This window comes from Scheffersomyces stipitis, chromosome 4, assembly GCF_000209165.1.
Source record: "Scheffersomyces stipitis CBS 6054 chromosome 4, complete sequence".
NCBI classification, from domain to species: Eukaryota; Fungi; Ascomycota; class Pichiomycetes; order Serinales; family Debaryomycetaceae; genus Scheffersomyces; species Scheffersomyces stipitis.
This window is the reverse complement of record NC_009044.1, coordinates 1,165,413-1,182,284: the sequence shown is the minus strand read 5'-3', so window position 1 is coordinate 1,182,284 and position 16,872 is coordinate 1,165,413. Positions and strand designations below refer to the sequence as shown.

The window sequence follows — 16,872 nt, the reverse complement described above, 5'->3', positions numbered from 1 at the left end:
TATACCCAACTGTGATAAAATAGACTTAATCTGGTGGAACCAATGCGGCGAGGTCAGGTGGTCTGGGAAAATGACTCTTCTCGCTACTGGTTTTCTCCCAAAGCGGAGATGCAGCCTGAAATTGCAGGTGGTTCTAGCTGGTGTCAGTACTGTGAATTAATTTAACGCGTGGGGCTGCAAACTGAGGGCTATGCCTGGTGGGTCTTCCAATATCACTATCTAGCTGAAATTCCCTTATTTCGAGATTCTTCCCGAGTCGTTGCGGAATGGATGTAGTGGCGGATGCTGGAGAGTGGGACTCGCAAGTGGCGCTGTGTAGATTCAAGTTCCGGCTTGTGAGGTTCGGGCCCTTATCGGCTAGACTGTTATCGGTTATGCTTATATGCCGGCTATTTCACAATCCGTGGGGCAGTGAAAAATTCCTATAGCCTGGTCACCTGTTTTGAACAAGCTCAACATCTGATAATTGCCATTCGCTCCAGCTATTTATATCGAGGCCCCTACACTGGTGTCTCCTCTCCTGCACCCGTTGGACCTTCCTTCCCGGCCGTTGTATGACTCTCCGGTGGTGTTATGGCTGGTAGGTCATTGATCTCTGTGTACAGGAGCATATATGGTGATAAATGTTGAGAGTACAGCAGATCTACCGAAGCTACTAGTCTGTGAAAAACAGCTACTGATCGGTCGGATCTTGTGTCCAATTGCGTAATGTAGCTACATCTGTTCTACGAAGAAGTTCAACGTTAATAGTGCAATTTGTCACTGCCATTGCGCGAATAAGCATATAGTATGGAATGGCTGTGAAATTCTCTACGATTTTTCACTCTACCAAAAACCTCAGGGTAGAACTTTTTTAACTTCATGGTTTAGCCAACATTTACCGTAACGAGACGATCTGTTCTCCGGTCGCTCACGTCCACTTGTCATCCTACTTTGCGCCTATTTTTATTTACAATTCCGCTCCCCCTCCTTCGCTTGCCCCACATTTCGGGCTCGCAGTGAATTTTTCACTTGAGACTATATACTATACTGACCGTTTTCACTCTTGCACTTCCTTGAAAAGCTGGCTGCTGGGCTTGTATGTCCTGTCTTGACCTGGACTGAGCTCTATTCGACTGACTTCCCACTTGTAGCTACTGATGCTAGTCCGTGTTTGGATTCTTTTCAGCCAATCACACAGTTGCTACGTCGCTGTATCTCATTGCGACGACTCTCAGTAGAAAACTAAATTTTTCAGTTTCAAATATCCTGACTAATAGCATTTCTACTCTCCTTCTCAATTTTTAGAATCTACAAATACCAATAACATAGCAATGTCGCTGTATCCTGCCCTTCCGCAATCATCAGTAGATACAATTCTCGACTCAGTAAAATACTATAGTCTGGCACAAATAGAACTGGTGGTGGTTGCTTCGGCAGGGAAATTAGTAGGATCTCTTGAGTTGCTGACTTCTCAGCCTTTGGAACAATCCATTGTGGAAGAATTACTCTTACTATTGGCACTTCACGCTTCCGAAGGTTCCACGATGGTGAAATCTGTTTTTGATGACTACACCACTATACTATATTACGCCAATGGCTTTGAGGTAGCGTTCTTGAATAAGAAGTCGTAGGCATGCTTCGTTGTTTTTTCAACTTTCACACAATTGTCATAACGGTTTTTCGCAGCTCTTCAAAACGGTTCCAAGTTTTCATCTGTAAAATAATGCCATAGCAGGCTTGATCTGATTGTTGGATCATTCCTTCAGTGTTGGATCTATCATTTGAAGAATAGTCTGTTAACGCGCTATTTAAGTTTCATCGTCCAACTTTGAGTCTGGGTTAGACACTCGTTTGACTCCTTAAGATGATGAGAAAAAGCTCAAACTTACGAGACTGATATACGATAAATATATCAATAATATCAGGTCTTCTTTGTAAACTTACAAATGGTTAAAAACGATATATAATAACTTCTAATCTGATAAATAGTTCATATTTGCATACTTCTAGAGTTCTATATAAAGCAACTACCGTCTAGTAAACTTCCAAGATGTAACGGCCGTCTTCCTTCATGTCTTCAACAACCTTAGCGACATCTTTGATTTCTTGACCGGCTCTCTTTGCACCGTTTTTAACAATATCTTCAAGACAAGCAGTGATATCAGGAACGGGCCATGTTGGACCACACAAGTAGAACGAACCTTCCTTCAAGCACACAGCATCAGTCAAGTCTTCAATGCTCTCTCTGATCTTGTCTTGAATGTAAATCTTCTGAGGCTGGTCACGAGAGAAGGCAGCACCAATGTGAGTCAAAACACCAGCACTCTTGTAGGCTTCCCATAATTCACCGTACAAGTATTCTTCTTTCTTGTGTCTGGAACCCAAGAATAAAAAGATTTCCCCAATTTCCATACCCTGTTCCTTTTGCCAGATCTTTTCTTCGACAAAAGCCTTGAATGGAGCCAAACCAGTACCCAAACCAGACATGATGATTGGTTGGGTTGACAATGGAGGCAACTTCATAACAGAAGGCTTGACGCTGACAACCAACTCGTCGCCAATCTTCAAATCACTTAAGTACTTGGAACAGTGTCCGTATCTGATTCTGCCACGAGGGTCGACCCAGTCTACAACAACGATAAGCAAGTGAACCGCGTTAGGGTGGATTCTTTGAGAAGAAGCAATAGAGTATTCTCTTCTCTTCAAAGGAGCAATAATCTTGACCAAGTCAGCAAAAGGAGGACGAGCAGAGGCAAATTCTTCCAAGATATCAACATAAGAGTCAAAATCGACTTCTTGTCTCTTCTTCAACTCCTCAGCACCTTCAGCATTGGCTAATGTAGTCAATTTCTTCTTGTCATCTTCAGTTTCAGCATACTCAGCCAAGCTCTCGTAGAATCTCTTGGGAGGCTTTCCCAAGAAGTCAACGCTGTCAGTCAAAGCCTGTCTGGCAGTTCTGGTCTCAACAAGAGAGGTATCATCCTTGTTGGAGATTTCAACGATTTGGTCACCATCCACACCGTAGAACTGCAAGAAGCTTTCAACAGCTTCGGCATTGTTACGGCCGTGAATACCAAGAGCTTCACCAATATCGTAAGTCAAGCCGGTGCCAGTGACATCGAACTCAATGTGGAAGATATTTCTAGAATATTCTTGAGGAGTGAGTCTCTTGTTTTCTTGCACCTTCACTACGAAATTCTTGACTGGCAAGTCTGGTCTGAGAGCTTCCTTCGTATTATATGCTTCTGGGAAAGTCAACTTGCTAGCCAAATGTTTATAGCCAACCAACTTGGTTTCTTCGGCAGCTTCTTGAGGAGTACGTGGGTTGGGGAAGATAGAAGTTTCCGAAACGAAGAATGGCAAAGCTTCTGGAATTTCTTCTTCAGCGGCCTCTTCGTCGCCAGCTTCAGCGGCTTCAGTTTCTTCTTCCTTTTCGCCTTCTTCTGCTTCTTCTGCTTCCGTGATTTCTTCTACAAGTTCAGCCCATTCTGGCAATACAGCCACTTCCTTCAAACCAGCCTTCTCGTCAGCAATGTTGATGAATTTGTCTAAGACAGCAGCCAATAACTCAAACGAGTTACCGTTAGCCTGTAACAACTTGTTGACGATAAAGCCATCCAATTCAGGCAAAGCAGCCCTCCAGAAAGCCAACTGGACTAAGAAGTCTGCTGAAAATCCTTTGGTGGAAGAGTTCAACTCGTCTAACTCGTCAACAATGCTGAAGTCAATAATAGTCAACTTGTTGTGGTTTCTGGCTAAAGTCTTTCTGAATTCTATAGGCAACTTTTCCACAATGTCGATATCCACAGACTCCTTAATAGTCTTGAAGTTTCCCAACAAAACTGTGCCTCCTGGGGCAGCAGTGGCGAGGACGTCGTAGCTGGCCAACAAAGACAGATCTTCGATAATGACAACGTCGGCAGAATCTACGGTAGCGATAATGTTGTTGTTGAAGTTTGTAGCAATCGAAGACTGAATAACACCACCCGCTCTGGAGTTGTCGTACTTGTTTCTGATGCTGACGGTCTTCGAATCGTCCAACGATAACGAAAGAGCCAATTTATCGCCGGTTCCTACGAAAGAGCCATTGTCCTTGCCCCAGATCAAGTACTTTCCTACGGGAGAGGTGTTGGCAGTGATCTGTCCAACAAAGCTCTGGAGAGCACTAGGGGCCAATACCAGCTCGGGGTTGAAATCTGGAACAAACTCACTGATAATCTTGGAGATAGTAATAGGCGTCCAGTCGAATTTCAATGGGTAGGAGAACTCGTCCAAAGACAAAGCACTGTATCTACCAGTCAAGAACAAAGCAGCAGTAGCATCGGCCTTCAAAGAACTAGTAGCAGAACCATCAGTTTGAGACAAGATAACTAACTTCCTGGTGGAAGCTGGAATGGCTTCTACAAACTTGGCCTGATTGAAAGGCAATGGCACTCTGACTTTGATCAAACCTACGCCTGGGACACCGGCTTCAATTAAGGCACCAACTTGTGTCGATTCATGGGATCCGTAGACTACGAAGACAGTGGTGGCGTTACGTGCACCTGAGTATTCGAACTGGGAGTAAGTCAGACCTGTCAATCTGTTCAAGGTATCAAAGGCAACGTCAACAGCCTCATCTAAAGAGGTAGGAGTGGCAGTAGTTGCAGTCAATAACTGCTGGTACAATCTGCCAACATCTTCTACTGAAAGCAAGTGCGAGAACTTAGAGAAGGTCTTGGAGAATTCAGGACCGTCAAACAAATTCAACGAAGGCACACCCATGAGCGAAACCAAGTAGTGGTTCAACACCGTCACGTGCTGCAACTCCAAACCAGATTGAGAGTTAACAGGAGTAATAGTAGCGTAGCCCAAAGAACGAGCAACACTCAAAGGAGTGATATAGTTGGAGACCAACGAATCAGAAGCGGAATCATAATCAATAGCAGATACATTGAATGCTAAAGGTAAGCTTTCAGCTGTCTTTCCGGCCAATGAAGTACGCATATACGTTAAGGCATTAGCACCAACCAAAGTAGCGACCGGTTGACCACTGGTTCCGTTCTTCTTGAAGTAACCCAAGATCGCATTGGATGCACCAGATCTGACCTGTAACTTGTGGAAGAATGGAACTACTCCAAACGAATTTTCTCTATGGAAATTCTGGGCCCAGAGTTGAATATGAGAGTCCAACAAGTTTTCAGCACCAACAGTCTCGTAGGAGAAGATCTTAGTGGCAATGGAGTAGATGGCCTGGTTTATAATAATGGAAGGCGAAGTATAGGCAGTTCCTTTGACCAAGTTGGGGTCGACAGTAGATCCAAAAGGACTAGCATTGAGAATAGCACTGCTGGCGGAGTCCAATTCTACAAAACTTGCAGTTTCGCTTCCGTTGAGCGACTCGGCTGCTAAAGCGTGTGGAGCCATAATGATATGAATCCAGGGATAGTACGAGTCTTGAAGAAAGAAGCAAGAAAACAACAAAAAATGGAAAAACTGAATTGAAATGGCTATAGCTTTTCACAGCCAAAGCCCGTAGGAAGTGAAAAATTTCGATATTGATGGTGCACGTGATATGCACTAATCGTTGACAGCGATTAGATTTGTTGCATGCTTACGTAATAATACTGGGGTGATTTGAGATAGTGCTAAATGTGCAAAGTGGTTTTCGAGGGAGAAGTAGGAAAAGAAGAGATTTTGAAGGTGAGGTTTGGATCTTCCTGGGGGTCTTATTCGTAGAGAAGAAATGCGGTTATTGGCTGTGTTGGCATTATAGCCAGAGAAATCTGCACCAATCTCACTCTAGATAAGTTTGGTGAAAATAATGAGTCGCAGTCGTGTACATAGTTAATAGATTTGAGTCAAACCGAGAACCGAAAATCGCGTCCCCATAGTTAAGAAATCTCCACTGAAAATTCTGGCATAGTTAAGAAGTCTTAGTCAACTTTTGTAGCGAATATTCACCTATTAGTTGCTTTAATTACCAGTAATAAGGTACTGGATTATTCGATGTAGAAGGCTAGATACCTGGTATATTTTAGTATAGATAGTGCTTTTGATCAGTTCAGTGCTCTCTCGGTGGCTGAAAAATTGGCTCTCGAGAATCCTGTCTGACCTACAGAAGTGCCCCATACAATGGAATATTCTATTCTATGAATTTATCCTCTAGAGTTCTCATGACTCCAGTCATTAGTGCTTTATAATGTGTAATTTCTGTGTTTCTGAGAACCGACCAGTATAATTGCTCTCTTCTTGATACTTCCAGGGCAGTCCATTCTCCCCCCACACTACTCAATGCGGCAGTGGAATTACGACTAGATAACGTTCTCTCACCAGCCACAATTACTTTGATAATTGTTGAAGTATTATTAATCAACTTCAACCAGATCTTATATAAATCGCCACTTTGCTATCCATTTCTCGAACAGACTCTTCTGGCTCTTCTTTCTATATATTTGTCTTGTATCATCGCAGGTTCTAGAAATCTGGAGAATCATGTTCTCGAAATTGGCGAATATTCCTCGACCAGGAGTCTCGAGATCATTTTTGAAAAATTTAGCCAAAAACTCATCGTTGAAACCATTTAATGTACCGGTTGCTAAATATAGTACCACCTCAGTCAAGTCTGCAACTTCTGATAATCACAATGGCTCTCAAGAGTCTAAGTCATCTACATTTGGATATGCTAGTGTAGGAACTGTTTTCCTCGCGGTTGGCACCTACATTGGCACGAAGTTAAACTTCGATCCAGACTCGCCGGACCGTTCTACGACTCCAGTAGACGCATTGACAAGCCCTCAGTACGCCAACGACGACGAGTTCAAGAAAGGCTTGGCTGAGATCGTAGCCATAGTTGGTGCTGAGAATACCAATCTAGATAAGACAGTGCTTGATGCACATTCAGACACGTTTTATTCCACCCACCATCCACCAAAGCCGCATCTCAACCATCCGCTGGCTGTAATCTATCCAGCAGGAACCGAGCAGGTTTCGGCAATTCTCAAAGTAGCTCATAAGTATAGAATTCCAGTTGTAGCCAACTCGGGATTGACTTCTTTAGAGGGCCAAAATATGCATACAAGAGGACCCAACTCGATCTCTCTTTCGTTTGCTCATTTGAACCAGATATTGGAATTCCATCCCGAGGATTTGGATGTAGTTGTACAGGCTGGTGTAGGTTGGCAGGACTTGGATGAATTCTTGAAAGGTAGGGAGGATGGCAAGCATTTGCTCTTTGGACCAGATCCAGGTATGGGCGCTACCATTGCTGGAATGGTATCGACTAGTGCCAGTGGAACCAACGCTTTTAAGTATGGGACCATGAAGGAGAATGTCGTTAATTTGACAGTGGTTTTGGCCGATGGGACCATTGTCAAGACAAAGCAACGTCCTCGTAAATCTAGTGCTGGTTACGATACGACGAGGCTCTTTATTGGTGCGGAAGGTACTTTGGGAATCATCACTGAAGTCACTGTGAAGCTCCATGTAAAACCGGTTCATGAGCTTGTCAGTATTGCTACATTTCCTACAATAAAGGACGCAGCAGCTACAGCACAAGAAATAATTTCTCGTAGTGGACTCCAGCCCAATGCCATAGAGATCTTGGACGACACTATGATGTCGTTTGTCAATGAGTCTGCAGATGCTGCCGGTAAAAAGTTCATTGAAAAACCGACACTATTCTTCAAGTTGGGAGGTCCTACTAAACTGTCGATTGACGAACAGATCAAAGTAATCAAAAAAATTGCCAGCCTGAACAGTCTCATCAAGTTTGAGAATTCCCACAACGAGGAAGAGAATGCTATCTTGTGGTCTGCTAGAAGACAGGGCCTTTGGTCTACGTTCCAGTATGGGTCTAAAATCCTAGAGGACAAGAATGATGTTCAGATATGGACGACCGACATCGCCATACCGATTTCGAACTTGTCGCAGGTGATCGCTGAAACCAATGACGATTTGAACAACTCGGGCTACTACAAGAGATTTTCGGTCATGGGCCATATCGGAGATGGTAACTGTCACTTTTTGATTTTGTACAACTCCAAGGACTACCGCAAGACACAAAAGGTTATCGATAGAATGGTAGAACGGGCACTCAAGTACGAAGGTACGTCAACGGGAGAACACGGAGTAGGCGTAGGCAAAAGACGGTACCTTAATCTCGAATTAGGCAAATCTACGGTTGATTTGATGAGACAGATAAAACTTTCCCTCGATCCGAGACGGATCTTGAACCCGGACAAGATCTTTATAATCGATCCGAACGACGATTTAGACCAGCTCCTTGAAGCCGGGCATATTGCAGAAGTCAATAAGCACGACTGCTGTCATTAGTTCATTAGTTGCATCCCAATATCGTTAAGTTACTCAATCTGACGGCATGCCAGTAATCGTTGATTGTAGCACGAGGGATTCTTTACAATATTTGTGAGCAGGCTACAACGTGTTGAAGGTACAGTTAGAAGAGTAACTAGAGCAGGTAGAGAAAGAAATTTTGCAATCGCCTGTGAAAAATCGTACGTATAGAAGTAATAGAAATAAAAAATAATGTATGTTGCGATAATTTTCTATGCGTCGTACGGTTTTTAGATTTTTCGCATCCATCCAACAAATTTGTTGGCTTGAGCCTACTACTTTTACAAGGATGTCTCTGTCATGTGAGCTGGTTGCTTCTGGCAACTACGTGGTGGCAGTGGAGAAAGGTGAATATTTCCCAAATTAGAAGTTTCAGCCAAGCACTCATGTCATGCAGGTGAAGGAAATTACTCGATGAGCCCTAAGTAGTAATAGAGTTGCACAATTGTGGAGTCGTAATTTGGCCGTAGTTGGTAGAAATACGTAGGCGACAGCTGGGAAGAAGTGCTGCATTTGCTCGGATCCAAAGGAAGATAGACGTCATGGAACATACTCTGTTTCATTTTCATTTATTGTAGTCTCGAACGAGCCTCTACGATCCCATACAATGAGATGTACTTTTGGTGCGTCGAAGGTGAAGAAGCACATATCGAAAGATGATGATCTAACAGAGTGGTAAAGGGGTGCAGAATTAAGAATAAGCAGACTGACAACTTCAATAGAGACGCCTGAGAAGAGAGACTTATATCACAGCATTTTAATGAAGCGTTCAATAGTGGTACTATTTGTGCCGCGGTTTGACACTTTTGGTGCAGCGAAGCTACCATTTAGCATTCCCACATTTGAGGGAGAAGCCTGTGATACTGAAACCGTTAAAGCAGCAACAAATCAAGCAATGCAGCCGCATTTCCTATTGCCTGACTTGCCGTATGTGAAGGAAAGGATTCAGTGTGACGAGATGACGTGGGAATAAGTGGGAATTGAGAATGAGTGAGTATTAGCCAATGCTATCAAGGTTCACATCCACCAAAGTGAAATTGCTACCTATGGAGTTATACTGCTGCTGCTACAAATAAATAGCCGAGTATGCTTTCCCAGGTACTCGATCCTCTGATCCTCGCTGTCTCTCCATGTTACCCCATCCTTCATCCACGCAAGATTAGGAAATAGTGCCAGATGGATTTCCTGTCTTTGTTCAGTTACCCAACAATTTCCCACACCTAAAAAGGCAAGACACAAAATCTTTTAGCGAAATCCATATGCTTCTGATAGTTAAACCTGGAGAAGGCATATTTTATAGTGAACTTATTTTCGAGCAAAGTATAAAAGTTGATAGATTTTCAAATTCACGGCAATTGCTGACATTTCAGTTCCATACTCTCTTTATTTCAAGTTGGATAGTTCAGTTCAGGCTATCGTTGGGCTATCTATTTATTATTATTGCTCTCATCTCGTACTGCCCCATAGTCTCCCATCATGACACTGGCGAATTCAGACATCTCGAATTCCGATTTCGACATCAACATCTTGGACGATGCGTTCGAGACTCCCGACATCGAATTGACGTTTCCATTGCCTACAGACAAAGAGACCTACATCGACATAGAGGGAAACGAAAAAGCTAGCAAGAGCATCGGGATATTATTCTCGGCTTTCAAGCTCTTCTCTGGCATTCCTGTGGAGAAAGTGTATTCTAACAATGAATACCGTTACTTCACCAATAAGCACAGCGCTGCCTTCAAGAAGAAGTTCGAAGACTACATGAACGACAAGTTGGAAAAGTCCGACAAGAAATTGGATGAGTTAATCTACACTTTAATCAACCAGGAGTTGAACTTGAAGTTGATCACGCCAGCCGATTTCAACCACCGGTTCAAGGAAGTCAAGAAGTTCATGGTTGCTTACTACAAAAAGGAAAACGAAAAGAACTTGCCCACCTTCCACTCTCACAACTTCGTTAGAACGGCTTATATCACCGTTATCATGGTCTTACGCAAGATGTTCCCCAGAGGTATCTGGGTTAGTAGACAAGATTTCTCCGAATTGTACAGAAAATACTTAGAAGACCCAATGTCCATCATTTTCTTGCCCTCGCATCAGAGTCATGTTGATTACATCATTCTCCATGTGTTGTGTGTGAGATTCCAGATGGCTATACCTACTGTTGTTGCCGGAGAAAATTTGAACGTAGCCGTCTTTGGTAAGTTCATGAGGAACTTAGGTGCTATCTTTATCAAGAGGTCATTCAACAACGAGTTGTATACTGAAAGAAACTTGAACAACGTGATTGAGTTCATGTTGGTGAACAAAATCAATTTTGAGGTGTTTATCGAAGGCACCAGATCCAGAGACGGAAAATTGTTATTACCAAAATATGGCATTCTCAAGACGTTGACCAGCATCTACTTGAAGCAACGTTACTTAGAAAACAACTCCAACTTCGACTTGTTGTTCCAGCCAGTTTCCGTTAGATATGAGAGAATTTACGAGACTGACGGCTACTTAAAGGAGTTGACTGGTAGTGATAAGAAGCAAGAATCTATGCTCAACATTGTCCAAAACGGTGTTGGTAACTTGTTAGGTGCCGAAACCGCAGATCCTGTTGTGTGGGGCAAAGATGGCTTCAATGACAATTCCGAACGTAATTTGAACGGTAAGATCTTCTTCAAGTTGGGAAATTCCTTCAGACTTTCTTCCTTCGTTGAAAGTGATCGTGAGTTCCTCAACGAAGTCACAGCTACTATCAAATCCAACCCATCGGCTAGTCTTGAAACCGAGCATTCAAAGGTGAATTTGAAGCGTTTGGGTTTCAAGATTTTGCATGAAGTCAATCGTATCAGTTACTTGCCAGAAATTGCTATCATTGGAACGGCATTGCAAGTGCATTACTATTTCTTCAAGAAAGATGTATTTGACGTATATGAAGTGATTCCAATTCTTAAGTTGGTAGCCGAAACTCTATATAATGAGAACTTGGACAGTCCTACCAACTCCAAGATACTTCACGACTTACTTAGCCTTTCGGACGAAGACATGGCTGTACTCATAAAAACACAGATTATTGATTTCTTGCGTTTAGTCAGAGTGAATGAACGTAAGAACTTGATAAAAATCGAGAATCCAATCGAATTGTTGTACTACAAAAATTTGTCTATTCATTTGATCATCCAGAGATGTTTGATCAGTTTCATTTTGTTGCTCTTGGAAGGACTCGGTCAGTCCAACTACCGTGTCATCAGCAAGGTGTTCTACATTGTCACAGGCTTCCTCAAGAACGAGTTCTTGTTTGACTACAACTACAACGAAAGAAATGAGCTTTCGTTCATTTTGAAGGACTTTGTACAGAGCGGAGTTATTGCTGTAGAGACTAATGACAAGGGAGAAGAATTCTACAAGGTGATCGATGTAAAGTATTTACAGTTGTTTGGTGACTTGGCTACTCCATTTTTGGAATCGTACTTGGTTCTTATTGATCACATCTTTGAACTCAACGAAAGGTTGGCCAGACATTATAAAAAGAACAAGGCCGCTATTCAAAAGGATGCCATCATCGATGAAGACGAGTTGAAATACCCCGACACGAAGTCGTTGTTGAAGTACATCACTTCTCAGAGCCGCAAACACCCTGAGCGTGTGGGGTCATTGGAATCTATCAACAAACAGTACTTGTTGAGTGATATCTACTATCTCGCCAACTTGCAAGTTATTCAAATCTTCAAAAATAAGGCCAAAACAAAAGCATTCGTCAAGATCACGAATGGCCGTGACTTGAACATTTTGCATGATTTCTTGTCGCAGATTTTGGGCAAGAAGTCTGAGAAGACGTTGTTGACAGATGAGATCAACATTAACTATGTTATTGACATTGTTGACAAGAGAGATGACAGGGACGTCAACCAGTTGAGACTCGGTAGAAGTAAGTTGTGATTGAATAATAGAATATAGGTAGAAAAGAAAAATGTACGCGTTAGCAGGTAATTTAGAAATGTGAAGCACTAGACGATATGGAAATTAGGCTGCGAAAAATGAAAAAAATTGATCTGCTTTGGGAAAATCCCGGAACAGCCGTAGACAAGACAGATCAAACTGAAGACATCTATGTAGACCTGACGCGACATCTATGCCGCAGCTAAGTTTCCCAATTACGGTTTCATCTCGGATGTCAAGGGAATCTTGAAAAATGAAGACGGTCGGCGAAACAGATTTGTCTCATGTACATTAGCCGAGCAAAAACACAAACATAAATACTCTGCAAAGACACAAACACGTACAAGTAAACCGCCGCCCACAGGTAAACAAACGAAATGTATACAAACAAACATAAGTTGCAAGATTTTTGCAGATTGTTTTCGGCGTCTGTCAGAGGAATGAAATGCTGAAGAATACAGTTTTGATTACTCGGCTAAACAATTAGGATTGGCTTGTGCACCAGCTTTGTGATTCGCATGGAGATCTTCGCTGGGGCAACAGGATAGTCATTTCAATTAAGCCTACAAGAGGATTAGTCCGAGAATTGATTGGGATAGGGGAAGAGAGGAAGACTTGCCAAGATCGCTAGGTTGGAACCGCATTTCCTAATTGGGCCTCGATACGCAGGGGACAGATGTCATTGGTCAAAGCACGAGAAAGCTCTACCTCCAGTAATTTCCTAGAAGTGCAAGTGGTAGTACGAGCAGATATGGCACGACAAAAGACAAAAGACAAAAGACAGAGGACAAAGGACAAAGGACAAATACGTCCGCCGAAATTGTCTTTTTCCCACCGATTGTCAGGTGTCTTTTTAACGGTGCCAGTTACTTTTTCAGAGCAATTAATTTCAACTGAATTGCAAAAAGTGACACCATACTATTGTGTCGTACCCAGCTTCTGCCAAGCTATTGCTATTGTTATGCCATGTATAGCACCACGACAAGAGAGCTGCTCCCCCATAAAATCCCGAAACAGGGCCAGAAAATCTTGCGGAGTGCGATAACGCTTTGACACCAGCACATGCCAGCCAGCAGATATCAAAGCAGTACAGGCTCACGGGATACAACCGAACGTATCATGTTGGGCTCCTTGTTGTAGCTCGCAACTTGGTATAGACACCACTTTCTTTCCTAGTTGTCATCGGTAGCAAAAACGGTTCAATTACGCTAGGGTCGCAGACAAGTCGTGGTCTTACGTCAGCATGCGACAATCACGCTTATTGTTGAAAGTGAGATGAGGCTGAAAACTCTAAGGCTTGTGCAGTAGAAGAGCTAAACAATAGTAAATATCAACAAAAGCAATGGCGCCAACCCGCAACTTTCACCAGCTAAACTGCAGATTTCAGCTTTGCATGTTGGGTGAAAAAAGACAATTGCTCCTGCATGCACTCCCCACAAGACGGGCAGTGCTGATGAGGTTCCCCATAGTTAGCGGAGGTAGTCAAGTATGGGCCGGACGTTTGGTGGGCCAAGCCTTGTCCAGAGCGAAGATAGTGACAGAAAGATAAGACTGAGCCATAGCTGTGACATCATCTCTGTCCAATTCCAGGGACGTGGTTCTAATAATGGCTGGACATACGAATCCACATTAGCGAGGAAAAAATAGAACACAGAAAAGAGAAAAGAGCATTAGACTCAGCGTAGAACTGCTACAATAAGCCTACAGCGCACGGCCACCACCAACAAGAGCAGACGGAGCAGCGTAGAATCCGTGCGTACTGTACAGTTAGAGCACTCTACTGGGCTTCAGAGTCCAGTCCATTGTATACGGATTTTGCAATGGTGCAATCGCTCAACCAGGAGCATATGCTACCTTCTTTATTGTAACTCTAAAGTTAGAAATGCGGCCACCACAATACATTCTCTGTCCAGCTCCAGCTGTAATGATCTCCCGATTCCTGCTACGGGCGTCCAGCCTCACGTCAGCGAGAAGAAGACGGCCGAAGCACCGGTGTCATGCTGGAGTTCTCTGTCTATTTTAAGCGTGCCGCCAAACGCAAAACTATTCGGCGAAGCCATCCTCTGCATTCTCTGCCAGTTATTTTTATGCTCTTCTCCCAGCGTAAGTGGATATTGATAAGTCATCTGCTACCAAAGCTGTGCTATCTATTTTTATACCGTTCTTTGGACCTCGGCCGCTCGCTATCTAAACTACATATTGGCTCCGTCCCTTTTCTGTCCGCTAAATCCCGTCGTGGAAACTGCCACTGTATGCCGCCAGTGCTTCCTGACGGCTACAAGCTGCGCTTGGACTTCTCGCAACTGCTTATCAGTCGTGGAATCCGACTCGCCAAATACGCATGTCGGCCCAAACTAAACTAAAACCGGTGACTTTTGTTTGAGACACTCGACCCAGCACGCACTGCAGATAACCGCGGCGCTACCAGCTTGCACTTCCCCTATTTTGCTAACCTGTAAATTTCCCGTCGTGCGTTTACACACTTCCAACCATCACACGGTGAATTTTCAATTTTGAATTTTGGGATCTCCATACTTAAATCTGCACTTTGCAAATGTATATAAGTTTGCTTTACAGCCCTTATAAATTTTCCACAGTGGTGGACTTTTGAATTTCGCCAACATACACGTTACACCTACGTCTCGTCCTCGAAGACTCTGTTTCTGCTTCTGCTAGAGCTTCGCTTCCCCACATCTGCATTCTGCTTCGCTCCGACTGCCCCAAGAGCAACATCCGTGCCGCAGTAGTCAGCGAAAGAAAACATCCCAGCCCAACCATCGCCCACAGCACGTATCATTGGACTTGGCTCTTCGCTCCAATCGCTTCGAATCTGCCATTTGTGTTCAACTGCAGCCCGTGAAACCCAAGAATCTGTTTCTGTTTCTGCTGCAAAGTATTTGAAATTGTATGCTAACATAGCCTGGAATTTTTGGTATTCTTAAACGCAATTTCTGTCTGAGCTACACTCAACCCTAGGGCTATCTATAAAGTATATATTGCAGTATTCCCGCTTATCCCACTATCCATATCCACACATAGCACACTGCTCATAACATCCATCACGTAACTCATACCATTCTCATTTTCACTTCGCTTCGCACCTGTCATTCTCATATAACAATTTTACTATGCGAAAAGAATTGAAGTACATCATCTGGGCCCACGTCGCTCTCGTGGTCTATCTCGTCCACTTGACCTTTGACTTGATCACCCTTCTTCACGACGACTCCTTCACCGATGGGCTTCTCGACGTCGAGCTCAATCCGGACAACGGCATTCTTGATCGTCCCATGTTGATTCCCAAAATCATCCACCAGACCTACAAAACTACAGCCATACCAGAAATATGGAAGCCTGGCCAACAGGCCTGTCTCGACTTGCATCCAGACTACAAATACATCCTCTGGACCGACGAGATGGCTCGTGAGTTCATTCTGGAAGAGTACCCCTGGTTTCTCAAAACGTGGGACTCGTATCCGTATCCCATCGAGAGAGCCGATGCCATCAGATACTTTGCTTTGTTCCATCACGGCGGTGTCTATATCGACTTGGACGATGGCTGCGAACGTAGGCTTGATCCTCTTTTGACTGTTCCAGCGTTTGTAAGAAAGACTGTTCCTACTGGGATTTCCAACGACGTTATGGGATCCATTCCCAAACACCCTTTCTTCCTCAAAGTGTTGGATTCTCTTCAGGCGTACCAGCGCAACTGGTTGGTGCCTTATATCACGATCATGTTCTCCACGGGTCCGTTATTTCTCTCGGTTATTTGGAAACAATACAAGCGTTGGGGAGTTCCTGAGGCCGGAAAAGTACGCATTTTGATGCCTGACGATTACAAAACCCACCCTTATTCTTTCTTTGCTATTGCTCCAGGTTCTTCGTGGCATTTGGACGATGCTAAGTTCATCAAAGGAATGGCCAACCACATCGGTTTGGCCGTTTTCGCGGGTTTTTTGATCGCTGGACTTGTCTTCTATCTTGAATACTTATTTTATTCGTGGATTATCTCGAATCACTTCAAGAAGTTGATGGTGAGTTGCACAAAATTCCTCTACACGTTGGCTAGTCCAGTAATCAACGTCTTCCACAAGCACACTCCCAAGGCTTCTGCCAAAGGAGACGGCGAGGAACGAGTCAACTTGCTCAATCTCATCAGAGGCAAGTTGAACAAAAATATCAAGAGAAGATCCAGAAAAGACTCCAATCTCCCTATCGAATTCTCGATCTTGGAAAAATTGGATAACGAGACAAGCGACGTTATATTTGTTAACGAACGAGGCTCGGCATCCCAAGAACTTAATGAAACCTATGAAGACAGTCATTTTAATCAGACTGCTCACGCAGAGCTTATAGACAACTCATCCTCTGCGGAGCAACATCATGATGGTGAATCGTACATTACTAAGAATAATGACGATATAGTGTGATAATTACTAATTCGACTAATGAACTAATGAACCAACTTTTCTTTCTTTCCTTCTTCCACAGGACTAATGTTAGATCACCATCTCATACATTATACACATACATGTTAATACATTAATCTCTTCTTGTCACGCTGTAGTTCATGAATGTAGTCTTGTAGTGCTTTACTGTATACTTATTGCGTTATGTTCGTATATAACT

At 43.4% G+C, this 16,872-nt stretch overlaps 4 protein-coding genes across 4 annotated transcripts; 3 read left to right on the top strand and 1 right to left on the bottom strand. All coding sequences in view use genetic code 12, as the record gives it.

Annotated features, from left to right (window-relative positions):
* Positions 1 to 1,943: 1,943 nt before the first annotated feature.
* On the bottom strand, positions 1,944 to 5,439 carry PICST_83457 (sulfite reductase [NADPH] flavo protein component). Its single transcript, XM_001384140.1, has 2 exons — positions 3,457 to 5,439; positions 1,944 to 3,411 (listed from the first exon to the last, which is right to left on the bottom strand). The coding sequence occupies exons 1-2, from the start codon at positions 5,386 to 5,388 to the stop codon at positions 2,017 to 2,019; spliced, it is 3,327 nt and encodes a 1,108-aa protein (XP_001384177.2). The 5' UTR covers positions 5,389 to 5,439; the 3' UTR covers positions 1,944 to 2,016.
* Positions 5,440 to 6,456: 1,017 nt separating this feature from the next.
* Positions 6,457 to 8,295, top strand: DLD3 (mitochondrial D-lactate ferricytochrome c oxidoreductase; the record flags this gene model as incomplete). Its single annotated transcript, XM_001384488.1, has 1 exon — positions 6,457 to 8,295. One exon carries the CDS (start codon positions 6,457 to 6,459, stop codon positions 8,293 to 8,295), a length of 1,839 nt encoding a protein of 612 aa, XP_001384525.2.
* Positions 8,296 to 9,792: 1,497 nt separating this feature from the next.
* Positions 9,793 to 12,243, top strand: PICST_59314 (glycerol-3-phosphate acyltransferase; the record flags this gene model as incomplete). The annotated part of the gene is given in 2 exon segments (XM_001384487.1): positions 9,793 to 11,667; positions 11,683 to 12,243. 2 exon segments carry the CDS (start codon positions 9,793 to 9,795, stop codon positions 12,241 to 12,243), a joined length of 2,436 nt encoding a protein of 811 aa, XP_001384524.2.
* Positions 12,244 to 14,847: 2,604 nt separating this feature from the next.
* PICST_83423 (predicted protein) lies at positions 14,848 to 16,799 on the top strand. The gene is made up of 2 exons (XM_001384486.1): positions 14,848 to 16,325; positions 16,410 to 16,799. Exons 1-2 carry the CDS (start codon positions 15,372 to 15,374, stop codon positions 16,671 to 16,673), a joined length of 1,218 nt encoding a protein of 405 aa, XP_001384523.2. The 5' UTR covers positions 14,848 to 15,371; the 3' UTR covers positions 16,674 to 16,799.
* The last annotated feature ends 73 nt before the right edge of the window (positions 16,800 to 16,872 follow it).